The sequence below is a fragment of the Lagenorhynchus albirostris genome, chromosome 1 (genome assembly GCF_949774975.1).
Source record: "Lagenorhynchus albirostris chromosome 1, mLagAlb1.1, whole genome shotgun sequence".
Lineage (NCBI taxonomy): Eukaryota > Metazoa > Chordata > Mammalia > Artiodactyla > Delphinidae > Lagenorhynchus > Lagenorhynchus albirostris.
The window spans coordinates 27,037,499-27,054,204 of NC_083095.1; the positions used below are offsets into that span (position 1 = coordinate 27,037,499).

General features: G+C 39.9%; 1 protein-coding gene and 1 long non-coding RNA gene across 7 annotated transcripts in view; one reads left to right on the forward strand and one right to left on the reverse strand.

Moving 5' to 3' along the window:
• Window positions 1-16,706, reverse strand: part of TTLL5 (tubulin tyrosine ligase like 5) — a 308,457-nt gene that overhangs the window by 248,635 nt on the left and 43,116 nt on the right. For all 6 annotated transcript variants that reach the window (XM_060133277.1, XM_060133541.1, XM_060133455.1 and 3 more), the window contains exons 8-11: window positions 12,384-12,453; window positions 11,858-11,942; window positions 2,489-2,590; window positions 585-676 (exon numbers count right to left, since the gene is read on the reverse strand). In XM_060133277.1, the coding sequence (XP_059989260.1) occupies window positions 585-676; window positions 2,489-2,590; window positions 11,858-11,942; window positions 12,384-12,453 (349 nt within the window). The remainder of the gene's footprint in view (window positions 1-584; window positions 677-2,488; window positions 2,591-11,857; window positions 11,943-12,383; window positions 12,454-16,706) is intronic.
• LOC132511351 (uncharacterized) overlaps window positions 7,993-16,706 on the forward strand; it is a 36,859-nt gene continuing 28,145 nt past the window's right edge. Inside the window, exons 1-3 of the long non-coding RNA XR_009537603.1 lie at window positions 7,993-8,172; window positions 11,570-11,659; window positions 12,840-12,964. This is a non-coding gene — a long non-coding RNA (uncharacterized LOC132511351). The remainder of the gene's footprint in view (window positions 8,173-11,569; window positions 11,660-12,839; window positions 12,965-16,706) is intronic.

Sequence of the window (16,706 nt, forward strand, 5' to 3'; positions counted from 1 at the left end):
TGTAGTCAAGTGGTCTCCTATGACAAGAGATAGACACAGACTGGAAAAGGAGCCTTCCCCGCTTCTCACTCTCTTCCTCTCACCCTCCCTTTGTGGACTGAGATAGGCCTTTCGGCACACTGCTTCCCATTCTGCTCAAGGCTCAGCGACAGTGTCCATTTTGATTCCAAGCCTTTGTACTCAAACTTGACACTGTCCATTCTCCAATTCATCAACAGGAATGAAAGAGATTGCCTTAGGAAAATGTGAACTCAGGGCCAATGTGGAGATAGACAATTTGTTATGTAAAAAGCTGACCGTATTTTAGTGAGCAGTTCAACATTCAAGAAGGATAAATTCCCTAAAAACTAAAGGAAAAAGTTGTCTTCCAAACTAGAAACAAGAGAAGAGATTTGGGGAGCCATGGTAAGTAAGCCTGTTGTTCTCCATCTTGTAAAGGGCAGGAAAAATTAACACCAAGAACAATGATCCCATCAGACATCTCAGCAACACTATTAGAATTCGAGAGAATGACTCCTGGTTAGAGATAATAGTACAGTTATACGAAGAAGAGAAGTCAAAAAGGAAAAAGCCCTGGTACTCACCAGTTGTATCTTTGCCTTCCTGTTTCAGATACCTAAGCATAGCACTCATGCTCCATTTGTTCCCATAATCCTCCACTTCCGGATCATCACAACTAAAACAAATTCATGGATCAATGTCACATATGCAACTAGGCCTGGCTCTAGAAACAAGATTTTTTACAAATAGCCTTCTTTCCTTATCGGTCTTTAGAAAAATATTCCCTTTGCTGACTTCCACTCACCCACTTTTTCTTGGTCCTTTCTGTCATATACGCTTTTGTACCAGTTTCTTCCATTGAAATGAAAATGCATATAACTTGCCTTAATGAGGTGGGTAGGGGAAAGGAAGGCAAATTCCTCCTTAACCAAACAATTATGCATCATGAACCAGTAGAAGAAATTTGTGAAAGAATGTAAACAAATTTAAGAATGGCTACAAAATATTAACACATTGAAATGCTTGGGGATACTAACCTTGTCTTTGAGGTAAATGTCACATGAGCTGACAAACCGGCCTCTAATGCCATTTTCAGACCAGAACTGAGTCTAGATGGGCTAGTAAGCTAATCTAGCGCAGCATTTTAATGAGTTAACCCTGGACAGAACTGCGCTGGCCTCTGAAGCGAGCTCCCTTCTATCTAGTGATAGACACGGCTTTTTTGGATACCTTTTGAGGTATCACCCAAGGGAGAATGCACTAGAGCAACAACAGAAGTAATGAAGTACACCACCACTACAGCAACAAAGTGGCAAACAGGGCACATTCCCAGATTGTTGGAAGGGTCTTGCAATCTGAAACCTGTATTTTACAGCTGCCCCCTTATTCTCTATCACCACCCCGCAACCCACCAGCTGCATCTTTGCTCATCTTCCAAAGTGCAGGATATTGCATCTTCAACCAATTCCTAACACCGGTCACAGGACACTCAATGAAATCTATATCGCTTCGGCAACTATGCCATCACTTCCAGATTCCTTTCTTTTTTTCCTTGGACCTTCTAGGCACCTATTTTTAGTCTGAGTAGAAAGTAACTGTTTGGGTTTCTTTTTTATTTTTCCAGTTTCTGGCAAAATTATCAGGATGAAAGAAAACACAGCAGAAAGAATATTTCCACACAGCTGGGCTGGTACTCCGTTCCACTGAATCTTTTTCTGAGATGGCCTCATTTCTTTTTTTATTTAATTTATTCCTAACGTTTTTTCCCCCGATCATAAAAGTGTTTCTTTTAGAAAAACTTAGGAAATAACATAAAAGTACAGAAAAGAAGACAGACATCCCCCACCCAAAATCCCATCCATTATAGTTAAAGACTGCTAACATTTTAAGATATATCCTTCTAGTTTTCTTCTCTCTCCCACACCCCCTCGGGGGGGAAAAACAGCTTTAGTTATCTTACATATTCAAAAAAGAAATTAAATTGCATGTACTGTGTGGTAACTTGCTTTTTCCACCTGACAATGTACAGTGATGCACATTCTTGTTTCTAATCTTGTGTATAAGTCCTTTATTTCTTAAGGTTAAGCTCCTAGAAATAGAATTACTGGGTCAAAGGGCACAAGCATTTTTGAAGCTTTTGATACATTTTGCCAAGTGCTGAAATGACCTAATTTCTTGACTTCAAAAAAGTTCCATATGCCTATAAAATTCCTACCTCTAAGTCAAGTGAGGGAACTTGACAATGAGGCAGACGAACCTCAGGAAGGAAGGCATATTTTGGTGGAGAAAGGGGACATTGTAGGTGGGCAAGCAATAGAGAAGCTGTAGCAGGTAAGCCTCAGAACTACATGAAATGACTCCAATAGCTCTAAGTTACATGGATATGAGCGTAAAGTTTTCCTCCAGTGCAACAAGTTAACTTTGCACTTCTCCAATGTCTGCCTCGGAGACCGACTTCCCTGGCTCCTGGCTCAGGCGCAGCCAGTACCTGACGTAGTCTCCACTCTTCTTATTCACACTGTAATTGGTCAGGTGCATGAACTGGTTCCGAATATTCTTGGTTCCTTGGTCATATCGTACGGTGGCAAACCTGAAAGAAAAGGCACAGGTTAAATGTCAGGAACAGGGCTTCGATAAAATACAGGATCAATGAGATATTAATGCAGGGAGGTGGCATCCTCCTCAAATGCTGAGTGCTTATTAAGTGCCAACCCCCACGCTAAGTGTTTCATGTACAATATCACATTTAATTCAATCATTAAAGCAATTCTCTGAAGGAGGTACCATTATGTCTAATTTTTAAAACGGATATGAACATTAAAATATGATCTGGAAGATTAAGTGACTTGCCCCAAATCACACTGACTCCAAAACCCACGTTCTTAACCACGAGATGCTGCTTTTTTGATACAGAACCTTACACGGATAGGAAAGATGAAAAGTGAAAACAAAGTTATTCACAGTCAAGGAAACCGTGTATAGGATGCTATGGATGATGGGACATTAGCCTGTCAAGAAACACCTGAGTGCCTACACAGTGCCTGGTACTAAAGCATTCTATGGAAAATATTATGCAAAAAGAAAAAAAGGACAGCATAATAATATAAAGACTTAGAACTCACATCCATAGGAAAAAACAGAACTGATCTATAAAATTAAGAGAACAATAATGGCAGCATTAACAGCATACAAAGCCTAAGTCTGCAGAACAGCATAAATACGAGTGTAGAGTGGATTAATTCCTGAATTTGGAATGACGGCAAAAAGGGGGATTAAACACGGAGCCCACTGAAAACAGAGCAGCAATTTGATATCCTGGACTGTTGTCAAAAGAAGACCGAAGTATAAAATATATGTGCCTCTGAAGGAAGTAGCCGAGGAAAGAGAAAACTTTCCAGTGATGCTCAGCATCAACAAAAGTACACTCGAGGCGAACGGTTATGGTAAATATCACCCCCTGTTTACATACCACGCTAACCGTATCACCCTTCACTAAAGTGGTTTTCCCCACAGGCACAACCGAGTGTGTGAAAAAAAATCCTGGAAGGCCACAAGTTTATTTTCACATGATTTACAAATTATTTACATGTGCTTACTCAGACTATGAAGTCAACGTGAATTTTTACCACATTGAAGGGCAGCATGTAAAATTTTTCTTCTCCTCTATTTCTTCTCATTCACCCACTATCTCTGCTCCCTAATTCCCTGTACTAGAAATCTACAAGAGCCAAAGAAAGAAGAGTGGAAAAAGGAAAAATTAAAAAAAAAACCAAAAAAGAAACCCCAAAACTAAAATAAACAAACATGAGGCCAGGAAGAAGGATGTGGACAAAGAGAAAATGTTGACCAGGCATGTATGGCTAAGGGGCAAGAGTCTGATGAGCATGACGTCTATGCATGAGAAGGACCTCAGATTTTCCAGAAACTTCCGGCAGTTATCACTTAACTTCACCCATGTCACTCCGTGGTGGGTAAACCTTACCTATACATCCCAATCTTCCTTCGTCAGAGATTCTCCAATCAAGCGGGAAATAGTCATTCTCTGAATTCTTGTGAAATGCGAAGGGGGCCCAGGCAGGCCACACAGAGGCTGCCTGCCTCAACCAGACATTACCTCACAGTGACATACCACCTGCCATCTCTCCCCCAAAATAATGATTTAGAGGGAGGGAAAAGGTTCTGCTTCAGAGAAAGAGGTTTTTCTTCTCTTTTAAATACAAGTACCTGATCTAATTTGGTCAACATGAAAAGACTGGCAAAGGCCTGGCAGTTAACTGTAAACTGGTACCCAACACATCTGTCATTCTTATCCTCCTTTTTTCAATAGGACTGCATCTCTAAAAAAAATAAATTTTCTTCTTCCTAGTCTTCCTTTTAGCTGGGACATTTATATTCTGAAACTCAGGAAGGACAAGATCATTAATGTTACAGTTCTTCTAAGTATAAGAAGAAGTAAGAATTAGAGAAAACAGAAACAAAAAACTAAGCTCAGTGGAAAAGTTACCCAAAAGGGCAAAAGTGCTACACTCTTTATTTCAGTCAGCTGAACAAGGAATGCAGAAGACCATGTAGAGGAAAGGCAGGTGTATATGCTCATCTTTCCTCCTAACGCAGGAAGAGCTTATGGTTCTCACTAAAATCTGGATTAAACAAACCACGTTCAGCTCTGATCACCATTTTCCAACATTTTCTTCTTATTTTCTAGATCAGAGGTCCCATTAGTCTTAGATCTGGCCTACTAATCAAGTTCTAATTAACCTACAAAGGTTGTTTTTTGTTTTTAAACTTGAATAACTTGGCCAGCATTTAAAATTCAGACCTTCCTTCCTGAAGCCCAGTGGCAGCCAGGGCCCATGTGAGGAAGATGGTGGACAGGACGGGAAGGCAGCCCAGAGGCAGTACAAGGAGGTTATCTAAGCAGGGTGGTGCCCCACAAGGGTCAAAGTCCACACAAGGAGGGCATCTGAATGGGGTAGTGACAGGGAGGTTGGGAGACTGGCTACATACGAGGGAACTGAGTAAAATAAATATGTTGAAGATAATAGAAGTCAGATTTCTCACTGTTGGAAAAAAGATAAAAAATATGGAAAGGGAAAAAGCTAGAATGAATGCTGTAGTTTTGAGCTAGAATTGGAGGTATTTGTATGAACTCCTGATTTTCAATATAGAGATACAGAAATAAATATAGATGTAAATGTGTATGTATGTGTACATGTACGTATATCTATACACGTATTTCCTAGGTATGTCCATTGCAAGGACCTGATAGCAGAGACACCCCAGAACAATGAGCATATCCAGCACCTGGATCTGTATGTCTAAATACTATCCTCCATTAAAAGCAACCACTGCTCCTTGGAGAAAATAGTTGATTCCAGGCTGGGACAGAGAAAGAAGATGAGCCTGAAATATCTTGTGCACAAAGAATGAGGGGACATGTCAGAAGGACACAAAAGTCAGCTTAAACGGGCTCCCATTGGCCAAATCTGGGACAATTTGAGCATCAAAATAAATCACGATAGTAAAGGATTACAACCCATTAAATAACACAGGAATCCTTAAGTCCACATTGGTGTATATAAACAAATGAATAAGTGAACAGGATGGAGAGAAAACTCTTCCTGGGAGTAAAATGCCAAATAATAAAAGTAAAAGAAATGATGGAATTAGAAAATCATTATTCCACAACCATCACAGTAATAATTCATTCAGGCAAGAAACATCAATGAATATTAAAATTGTTGGGTGAAAGTGAGATGAAGAATGAGATTTTACATGGTCTCAAAGTATCTCTTCATAAGATATTTATTAATTACAGAGGGGAAAACAAAGTAAATTTACAGTGGAGAAATCTGCCAGACATTGTCTTAAGTGCTCAAACACCACTAAATAGTTATCATGTACCATCGGATCTAATGCAATGAGAACATGGCATCACTTCTGTGACATTCTGGCCAAAAATACATAACCTCAGTCTAATTATGAAAAAATATCAGACAAACACAAATTGAGGGCCATTCTACAAAAATGACCGGCCTAAATCTTAAAAAATGCTGAAGTCATGAAAGTCAAGAAAAGACAGAGTAAATGTTCCAGATATAAGGAGACTGAAGAGACTTGACAACTAAATATAACATGTGATCCTGGATTTGGAGCTTTCTGTTACAAAGAACATTATCAGGACAGATGGCCAAATTTGACTGTGGTCTCTAGAGGAAAGTTAAAAGGCAGTTCTTCATACTATTTTTACAGCTTTCCCATAACTTTGAAATGGTTTCAAAATTGAAAGTTTACAAACAAAAGTTTCTCAATAAAAATCTAGATTTTTCAGCCTCCCTTAAAAAACCAGAAGATCTGGCAATACCACCTGTCTTGGTCCATTCAGGCTGCCGTAACAAAATACTATAAACTGCATAAACTGTGTAGCTTACAAATAACAGAAATTTATTTCTGTTGGCTGGAAGTCCAAGGTCAAGATGCAGGCAGACAGACAGCACCTTCCTGCTGTGTCCTCACAGGGTGGAAGGGGTAAAGAATCCCTCCAGGGCCTCTTATATTAAAGGGCACTAATCATATTCATGAGGGCTCCACCCTCATGACCTAATCACCTCCCAAAGTCCCCATCTCCTAATACCATCACCTTGGGGGTTAGGATTTCCACATATGAACTCGGGAGGTAGCATCCAGACCACAGCACTACCACATATCAATGACTTGCTGCCAATGAATAGTAAATACCCTTTAAGTGGGATATGTGATCTCTGGTTCTCCAGTCTCCACTGGGCCAAACTTTTCAGTGAATGTCCTTGTAAGCATTTAAGTTTGTGACTTGTGATTTAGATCTTCACATATCAAATTTCACCCTATTTAGGTCTGAAAGCTTCAACACAATTTCTTTATTAGAAACACCTAAAAGAGGTAATTCTCTACTAGGTAGCCCACAACCAAGTTTGCAAACACTGCTCCTAACACATACTGAAATTTACACGATGAATTAAGTCTTGAACCTCCCTCTTAATGAAATCAAGATTTAGGAAAAGCTCTCATGACAGAATTTCATAGCCTTGACCTTTAAACAAACAAACAAACAAAAAAAGAACAAAGGAATGGGGGGGGTTCCTACTTTCTTTGTAAATCTGAAACCCTGAGCTCTATTTCACCACCTATGATGAACAGAGAATGATATGCCCTTTTCTCTCTTTTTTTGCCACATTAAGATATATATAGATAACCTTTATTCTGACAAATTCTTAAATCAAAAACTACATTTCCTTTTTGCTTTCTAATGTTTCTCAGTGAGAATCAATACAATGATGATAACTGTCTCAAACTCTTGAATGTGTATGTGAAGGAAGGGTTTCAATGTTAGACATACAGTAGGTACCTGATAAGCACTAACCGAAACTACAGCTGAGCTGCTTGTTCAGGAACTTTACCAACATGGAACTCAAACAAGAAGGAAAGCAGAGTTAGTGGGGTCTTTGGAACTCTCTTCCCCCGTTCAAAAACGACTTTGTTCTTCTATGAATACGACACCATAGTCAGAGTTACGGTGAGTCTAGATGTAGGACAGTTAAACCGAACCCCCCAACCCCGCTTTGATAGCTACATGTTCTAACAAACATTCACTACAAATGTACAAAGTAAGGGAGGCCAACTCTCAGGAGACCCTGGCTGTGGCACATGTGTTATCTTTCAGCAGGTGTAACCATTCAGCGCCAGAAAGGCCTGGAGGATGAAGAGACAGCACCTCAGGCAGCCTTGCCAGGAGCCACTGGGTTTCATCCTGGCCTGACCCAGAAAAATCTTACGGAAGAGAACAAGAGGCCCAAGAGCCCTCTGATCTGCTGTCAGCCAGCTGCGGCCGGGAGACTGCCAAAGTGCTGCAGTGACTAGGCAGCGCCCTGCGGAGCCGTCTGGGAGGGGATTACCAGCCTGATCCCCTGGTCTTCAGAGCCAGAAATGACTCAAACTTCACAAACAGCAAGGGCCTGCCAGGGAGGGTGACAATGAGCACTGGAGAGGGGTTTCTTCCCCTTGTTGGTGTCTCTTCCCCCTCTTGCTGCTATGGCAGATTCTGGACAGTGTGCAGCCTGTGAGGTAATCTGAATTCCTTGGCAACCGGCAAGTACCTGAATTCTTTCAAAACCACAGGAATCCAGCAGAGAAAAGGTAAATATCCCTGCGGAGCCAGTGTTAATTAGCAAGGAAGGCTACTGAAGAAGTAACTGGGGGTGGGGAGGAAGGCAGAGGCATTACAAATGCTTTGGGATCTCTTCTGAATTTCCACTGAATAATATGGCTGAGTAGAAGAGAGGCGGTCCCTGACCCGGGCCTTCTCAGTGTCCCATCTTCGCAACCCACCGTGCGGATGGATCTCTCCCAGTTCTCTGGACGGGCACTTTCATTTCCCTGCAGCTGACAGTGCTACCTATCTTTGGATCTCTAATATGATAGCACATTTGATTTTCAACTCAATTTTGTTTTAATTTTTTTCAACTTTTAATTTTTCCTGTTTCAGTGAAAATCTGGCTATTAGCTTTGTCTCAAAAAAGGGCCTCGTCAAATCATTTAGACCACGTACTGGATCCACCTAAAACTGTAAAATCCAGAACAAAGTCTTTTTGGATTCCACCTCTGTCAGGAAAAAAACCCTACACCATTTTGGTAGAGAAAAGCACCCCTCTCTGGAAACTTGAGCGCCCCCTGCTGGTGTAAAACAGTAACATACACGTGAAACTCAAAAAGTAGGAAGGGGCAAAACACTGGACTCAAACACCACTAAGACAATTTTTTAAAACGCCTCAATATTGTGCCCACGTATAAGAAAATAATGAGAGTCTTTCTACTTCCTATGTTAATAAAGCAAGGACAACTGAAATGATTAATCTAGAAAGAAACTATTTAGGGTCTTTTTCTTTAGTAAATTTAAGAAGGTAAAGAATTTACACAAAATTCTTACTTCACAGAACCGTCTTATGAAATCAACTTAATCTTTCTGTCATTAAACATGAATTCTGAGGCCCCAAACAGAAGTGACATGGGATAAGACCCTTCTTTTCTGAAGAAGGAAACCAATTACACTGCCACCAGTTCTGTCTCTTTAGGAAAGATTATGGTTTTCCTTTTTGAGCCTCAAAGTAAAATGGTCTAGTGATCTCATCCCAAACTGATTACCTTCAGTAATGTCTATTTAAAACAAACGTGACCCAAGATTACTAGAGGCTGCAGATCTGGAGATGCTGTAGACTATTGTTGAAAGTCATGACACAGTCGAATGGCTTCTGAGGATTAAACAGCAGGAGATGAGTGCCAAGATACACAGTGGTTAAGACACAGGGACTTAGGCACATGGAAGTTATTGTGCAGAGCAATGCACCCCTTGCAGGACTGGCTAATAGCCTGTCATAATGTACTACTGTAAAGCTTTCATATTCGCCTATACTTTTAGGTAAAATAGCCAAAACCCTGAAAATTCTTTTTCTTTTGTTTCAGTTTAATCCAAATTTTTAAAAATTTGTTTTCCAAATTATTCTAAGAAAGAGCATCCATTTTTAAAATATACAAATATATATACTCAGTTCCTGCTGGAGGCAAGAGAAGAGTTACTCAATTCAGTGGGTTCTGACTTCCAACACACAGCCAATAGCCAAAGCACTAGCACATCTGCAGTAAGTTCTATAATAAATATTAATATCGTTCTCATTTTGCATCTGAGCCATTGAGGCTTTAAAACAATGCCGAGTTTTACCAATAGCAAGGGCTATTAATACTGTGGGTGAAATACCTTTGGAATAATTTGCAGAACATATTGCTATGATATCCTTGAGACACAGTAAGCATAAACTTGAGGTCTTTTCCCTATTCAAGAAGTCCAGTTCAGGGCTTCCCTGGTGGCGCAGTGGTTGAGAGTCCGCCTGTCGATGAGGGGGACATGGGTTTGTGCCCCGGTCCGGGAGGATCCCACAGGCCGCGGAGCGGCTGGGCCTGTGAGCCATGGCCGCTGGGCCTGTGCGTCCGGAACCTGTGCTCCGCGGCGGGAGAGGCCACAGCGGTGAGGGGCCCGCGTACCGCAAAAAAAAAAAAAAAAAAAAGTCCAGTTCATGGCAGGACATAATCGGTTTCCGAGAAGGATACAGGAGACAAGCTGGTTGAGGATGAGCGGAGGGAGAAGGGTGAAGAAGCTCATGATACTAAGGAGGGAAAGCTCAGACATCTCATATTACAAAATGGAAAATCCTCAGCATCTTATACATCTGAGCAGAAATAAGAGGCCTTATTTCACCCTCTTTTTGCTCTAGATAATATGGAGACTCAGCTTTTATCCCTATACTTCAAAATATGAGAGCACATGTGTCTAAAAACACTACAGAAAACTTCTTTCCGATGAAAATCTGATTAGATTAGTAGTTTGTGCCCAATTACCTGGTTCAGCCCTTTAACTAAAAACTGAGAAATATTTTAGTTTTCTCCCTCCTCAATTTTCAAGGAACCGGAGGCCTGAACTAGGGAGCTTCCGTGGCCTTCAGTGTTCCCAGGGTTCAAACTCAAATCTTAGTTAAGAATGTGACCACGCTTATAGATGCTGTCACTGCCACCTAGAGGTGAAGGCAAGACATAGCTCAACCAGGTAGAATCTGGTTAACTGTTCTCACCCTCTGACTCTAGTCACACGATGCATCAAAAAATTTTAGTCTAAAAACTAATTAAAATAATTGAAATCCGATTCTAAAAGAACAGCTGTCAGAGTACAATGATATGTCTCAAAGCACCTACACCTAAATATGTAGCCTTCTTTTATCCACGGTATTTCCCATCTTTGATGTACATTTCCTAAAATACAGAAACATATATAGGCCATGCTTTTTACAGATGCAAACCACCTCCTAAACTGCTATGCTCTATAAGAAAACTATGCATAAAAAGAACTTCAGAGTTCTTTGGTAAAATAGATATATAAGTTTTGTGGGGAAAATATATATATATATATATATATATATATATATATATTAGCTTTGTGAGAGAAAAGAACACAAGCATACCAAAGTTATATACTTATTTTAAACAATTCAAAGGGTCTAAAAAAAACACTGTCACCTGTAAAATCCTACGGATATGGGAAATGAAAATTCAAATTATTATAAGTTGAACTTTATTTTGTAAGTCACACTACCTTAAAACTTAAGAAGTACCTCAAGAAAAACAGAAATATATATATATTATATATATATATAATATATATATATATATATATATATAAAATCACTGTAAAATATATTACAGACTTGTAGGTGAAAAAAAAAAAAGCAGCTAATGCCCACCCTAGATACAAGAGGGCATGAAACAGCTCAAGCCTTCAGCTCTGGAGTCAGATCCAGGGGTTCAAATTCCCACTCCACTATCCACCTGCTGGAGACCTCAGGGGAGTGATTTCAAGTTCCCTTACGCAAAGTCTCAGTTTCCGCAACTGCAAAAATGCATGACTTTAAGGTTGTTGTGAGCATTAAAATAAATGCTTGGTATATAACAGGTATACACATGAAAGATTTCTTTTTTTTTTCCTTTTTAGACCATTTGTGAACAACAGTGGCCCTAGGACCTTCATGCCAATTGCCATTGCATGAAAATACAATGTGACCCTGGATCCCTGCTGGGAAAGGTGTGTATTTACATACAAATGCTTGTTATGCTTGGATATGCAAGAGAGACTGTGAAGTGATAAGACTGATTTCTGTAATCTGAAGCCCATCTGGGGACACTCTTATTTTCCTGAGTTGAATACAACAGAAAAAACAACCTGATCTTAACTCTTTAATGGGTCAACTCGAATAAACACCCTCCGCTCAAGGTCTCTTACCTAGCCAGTCCTTCTTCATAGAGATAGATGACAAGAGGATCATAGGAAGTCACAAGCACATAGAGGCGCACGTCAAACTTGAAATCTGGAAAAAAAATTGGGGTACACAGGAAAAGCTAAGCTCATTTGTCTTCTGTTACAGAATGAATAGTACAATGTAACAAAGAAATATGAAAGACAGTCCTCCTCTCCCCATGAAACATACACTGCCCACACACCTTCCCTTTTGAGGATAAATAATAATTATACCATACATTGTAAATATATATATACATGCATTGTACAGTTTTCATATATATTTGTTTCTGTTATAACATATAAAGCACTTTCTTTTTCATTATGTCAAAATCAACTTCAAAATAATACCGTGAGGTAGGAAAGGAACCAGCTTCATCTCTGGAGCCACAGTTGCCAAGAATTTCACACTAGCTTAATAAAGGCTTAATAGAGAAGACTATAAAAACGTTAAAAAGAAAAATTTAGTACGATCTAGCCCAATCCAGTCAAAGACCTAATCACAACTCACCATCTATGAGCAGGGGGTTGTTAATGTAACGGGAGACCAAGATGTTCTCTTCCAGGGAAATCTGGTTTGGCTGTTGAGTAAAGAGAAAAATGAAAGGTAGAAATGCAAAGGAATCCTGACTTACAATAAAGAAGCAAAGTTCTTAACCATTTAGAAATGATAATATGGAAAACTAAAACTCTAAGGAAAGGTTTCCTCTAAGCTACCCATATATTAATTGGCCATATAACACACCACTTCCATAAACACTGTGAGAATCCAATTATAATGGGAGAAAACAAAATTTACACAGCACCTCTCATGATAGAGCCTAAACAGCTTTAAAGATTTATATACATGATATTAAATATTTACATGCCAAGAAAATAAAAGCTACTTAAAAAATAAATTAAAACTTGCTTTCTCCCAAATGTAAAGCATGTTGGATATTTTAGAATACTACCATTATTCTTACAGGAAGGCTTTCATCAAGTTGCTCAGAGAACTTACAGATCTTTCCACAATGGATCCTGGCATTTTCCCTGTGAAATGGGATGGATATTTCACTGACTCACTCCATAGTGCTTGCTATGCCACTGCAGGTAAAGAATGAACTAGATCTTTTAAATACTTTTTTCAATGAAGAAGAGCTGTCTATACAATAAATAATGATGAGTATGATGGGTATTGTATAAGGCACTGGGGATACAGTGATGAATAAAACAAACGCAATCCCTGCCCTCACAGAGCCCAATCCCTACTCGCAAAGAGTTTGATGTTTGAGTAGAGGGACAGCAAATATATAGAATTTAAAAGAACACAAAGCAGCACACCTACAAGTGCAAGATGTGAGGCTGCAGAGTGGAAAGAGATCTGGAAGAACAATTCCAAATGAGACTAAAACAGAAAAATCAGTTGTCAGTCACCACAATCCATACAGGACAAAAGAACTCCAAAAGGGAAGTGGCTATAATGATAACTGTGATGATAATAGCTATAGTGGCAACAACAGAAACACTATTAACATTTGCAGGAAAAAAATTTTAATAAATGTACTGAAGATTTGTTATGTGCCCACACTGTTCTAATCCCTCACAAGTATTATTTCATTTAATCTTCATCCAACCCATGGTAGGTATAACACCATCCAAATATTACAGATGAGGGAAGAGTCAGAGAGGGTTAGGAATCTGCTCAAAGTCCCACAGCTAGTAAGTGATAGAGCACCATTTGAACCCAGGCAGTCTGCCTCAGAAGCCTAATTCTTAAGCACTATTTGCACCTTTTCTCACAAGTTCTGACCTAAAATAACTGTCCAGACCCAAAAGTTTGCCTTTATAATAATGCATTTGCTATCCCAAGTACTACAGTTATAAAATAAGGATAATTGTGTGACCCATAACATCAGACACAACCACAAGAAGCAACTCCGGGGTCAAGATAATGAGATTCCTCTCTCATTTCCCACTGCTGCCATCTCAAACTCAGAACACAACTTCACAAGCCATCTCTATGCATCATACGGACACTACAACATCACTACTGATTCATGCTCTGGACTTGGTGACCCACACCATTTCCTGATCAGTTTCTCACACATGCTATCTCTATTTTGAGTCAGCTTAGTATGTAAGAACTGATGCAATCACAGTACAAAGAAGTAAGCTGCAGGCTTCCAAACCTAAAATTAAACAATTGCAGCTCTTTTTCTACTAAGTAACACCTACAGGCTACAACAGATATGTAACCACCCAACTCTACTTGGAACCAGAGACTACAATGGTAATGGTCTTCACTCTATGACACATCTAACATCCATGCCCATTTCCTCTCTTCTCTTCCTCATCATATACATTTGTCCTTTGAATTATGCAGAACATAATCTCTTACATTATTTCGGTAACTTTAGTATTTGTTCAATGGTCTATACCTCTCATTTCTATCTGCACTAGTAATTAAACTGTAAGCTCATGGAAGAAAAGAATTGTTTGAGTACAGTTTTTTTGTATAGTGTAATATACTGACAAGTAACTAACGAAATTTTTGACATCTTCAAGCCTGTCTCCTTTTCATCCATCCCCAATTAACTCATTTTAAATGATGTCAATTCTAAGCTCAAATTGCCCTCCCAAGTATGCTAAAGCAAGAATCTGAATTGTTGGGAAAGTTGGAAACCCATCCATTTTTCTAATTCAACTTTAAGATTAAAGCTCATGGTATCTGTTAAGTTATTATAAGGTAGACTGGTACAGTGGTTAAGAGGGCATGCTCTGGAATCAGCAAGACGAGTTAAAATCTTCACTTACTATGGAAGGAATAGTAACTACCTCTTAGGGTTCTCATAAAGTCTAAGTGAGATTATATTTGGAAGGTACAGTGGTAAGCACATAGTAGATGCTCAAGAAATATCAGTTAGTAGTATTATTGCAAACTCAATAGTATCTATGTGGTTCCATTTACTGAGTTCCACAACTCAACAGCATTCCTCACGACGTGCCACACGCCATTCTGCTCAGAGCAGTGCACTGATTTATAATGAAGATACATAAGAATTAGGAGATGATCCCTATTCCTGAAAAGCCTTTAAGGAGTGGCAGCACCTGGCACACAACAGGGACTCCCTAAATATTTGTTGAACAATGAGAAAAAATGGAGAGCACCTAAGAAAACATAAACAAATAGAAACAAGAGAGCTGTACGGAATTATATTCACAAATATAGGAGTGAAAAGAGTGACCAAAATACTCTCCTGATACTTCAAAATCTCAGAGAAAACACTAATATTTTATTTACCATGAATAATGTGTGAGACAAGGATGACTAAATTTGACTTCCATAAATCAAATTCATACCTTAATCAGAAAACACCAGATCTTTTCCCTCCTCGATTTGAATATACTAAATTGGGAAAATATGGCATTTAGTCACGGTTACTGCAGGAGCTGGAGCAAACACAACTCTGTTCCTTTATGCTGTATTTTCAGAGCTAAAAGCACATCATTAAGAGACCACGTTCGCCAATCAGCCAAGATGCTTCCATCTGTAGGAGCTCACGCTCCTCTCTCTTCAGTATTACATAAAAGTAATCCTTCTTCTATCCTTTATCCTATTCTCATAGTGGTAAAAGTTGCTACTTGCAGATATTTTCCAAAAGGTTATGACTATTATGGGGAATTTTTAATAAGAGGCCCTCTCATTCCTCACTCCAGTGGGAAGACAGGGAAAGATGTTTTTATTTGGCCCTCACACCTAACTCTGCCCTCCCTCCCCCATCCCTCACCCACTCACACTAGCTCTGCTTGCAGACCCTCCACTGGAGCACTCCCTCTCCCTCCCCCTTGAATCTAAAAGGAAAGCAGGCAGCAGCCTTGGAAAGAGTTACTTCATCCAGTTGGCTAATGGGTCACATATTCCATGGGAAAGGATCCAGGTATAGAAAAGAGGAGATGGTTAGGCCTTGTGTGTAAGGAGGGAGAGAAGAGTATTAACTGCATGGTTTGTAGGTCTGGGTAAAAGGTGATAAAATTCCAGATTTGGAGAAAAGTGGGAATATTTTGCCATTATGTCCACATGCTGCCAGCTCCCCTGGTGCTTGCTGGCATCTTCCCAGGCTTCTGTCTGGCACTTCCACCAAAGACCTCAAAGAATCAGACTCATTCCAAAGCTTCACTGAGCGGGAGGTGGCAGGCAAAGGGTCCTGCCAAGTACTTTGATCTCTGCAGGGGGTCTCTAGGGAGTCAGCCCAGGGAGATGTGGGAGGGAGAAGGAGAGCCTGCCAAGTGCATTCTCTAAAGACTTGTCACCCCCTGTATGAGATGCGCGCGGCATCCAGGGAAGAGTCAGGGCATGGGGTTCTCAGCCCCACCAAAGAAAGTTTAACTTTTCTATTCTTTATGATGTTGGTTTTAAAATAACAAATCACCAGGGCAAAAGAGCATTCCAAGAGAAAAAAGTCCCAGATGAGCTGGGAATAGATCCTATTCTTTTTGACTCATGTCTAAGAAAATAAAAAGCAAACTTGTACCACAGTTGACTTTCAATAGCAATTCCATTTGGCAGCTAAAACCCAAACCCAAACTAGTGCCGTCTATGAGATTCAAACAACACTGGAGCTCCTGGCACGAAGCTGAAGGAAAAGCTGTTGGACAGGAGCCTTCACACCAAGGTCAGAAGAGAGACAAGAAAAGAGAGATCCAAGGCTTATGAGCAGTGCCTTCTGTCACAAGAGACCCAGGGCAAAAGGCCCTCCAGAGTGACCCAGGGTCAGGTAGCAGAACTTGTAGCCTGGGCTTGGGGCTGTATAGCTACTGCCTCAGAACCAGATCCTGTATTTCTTCAGCATGA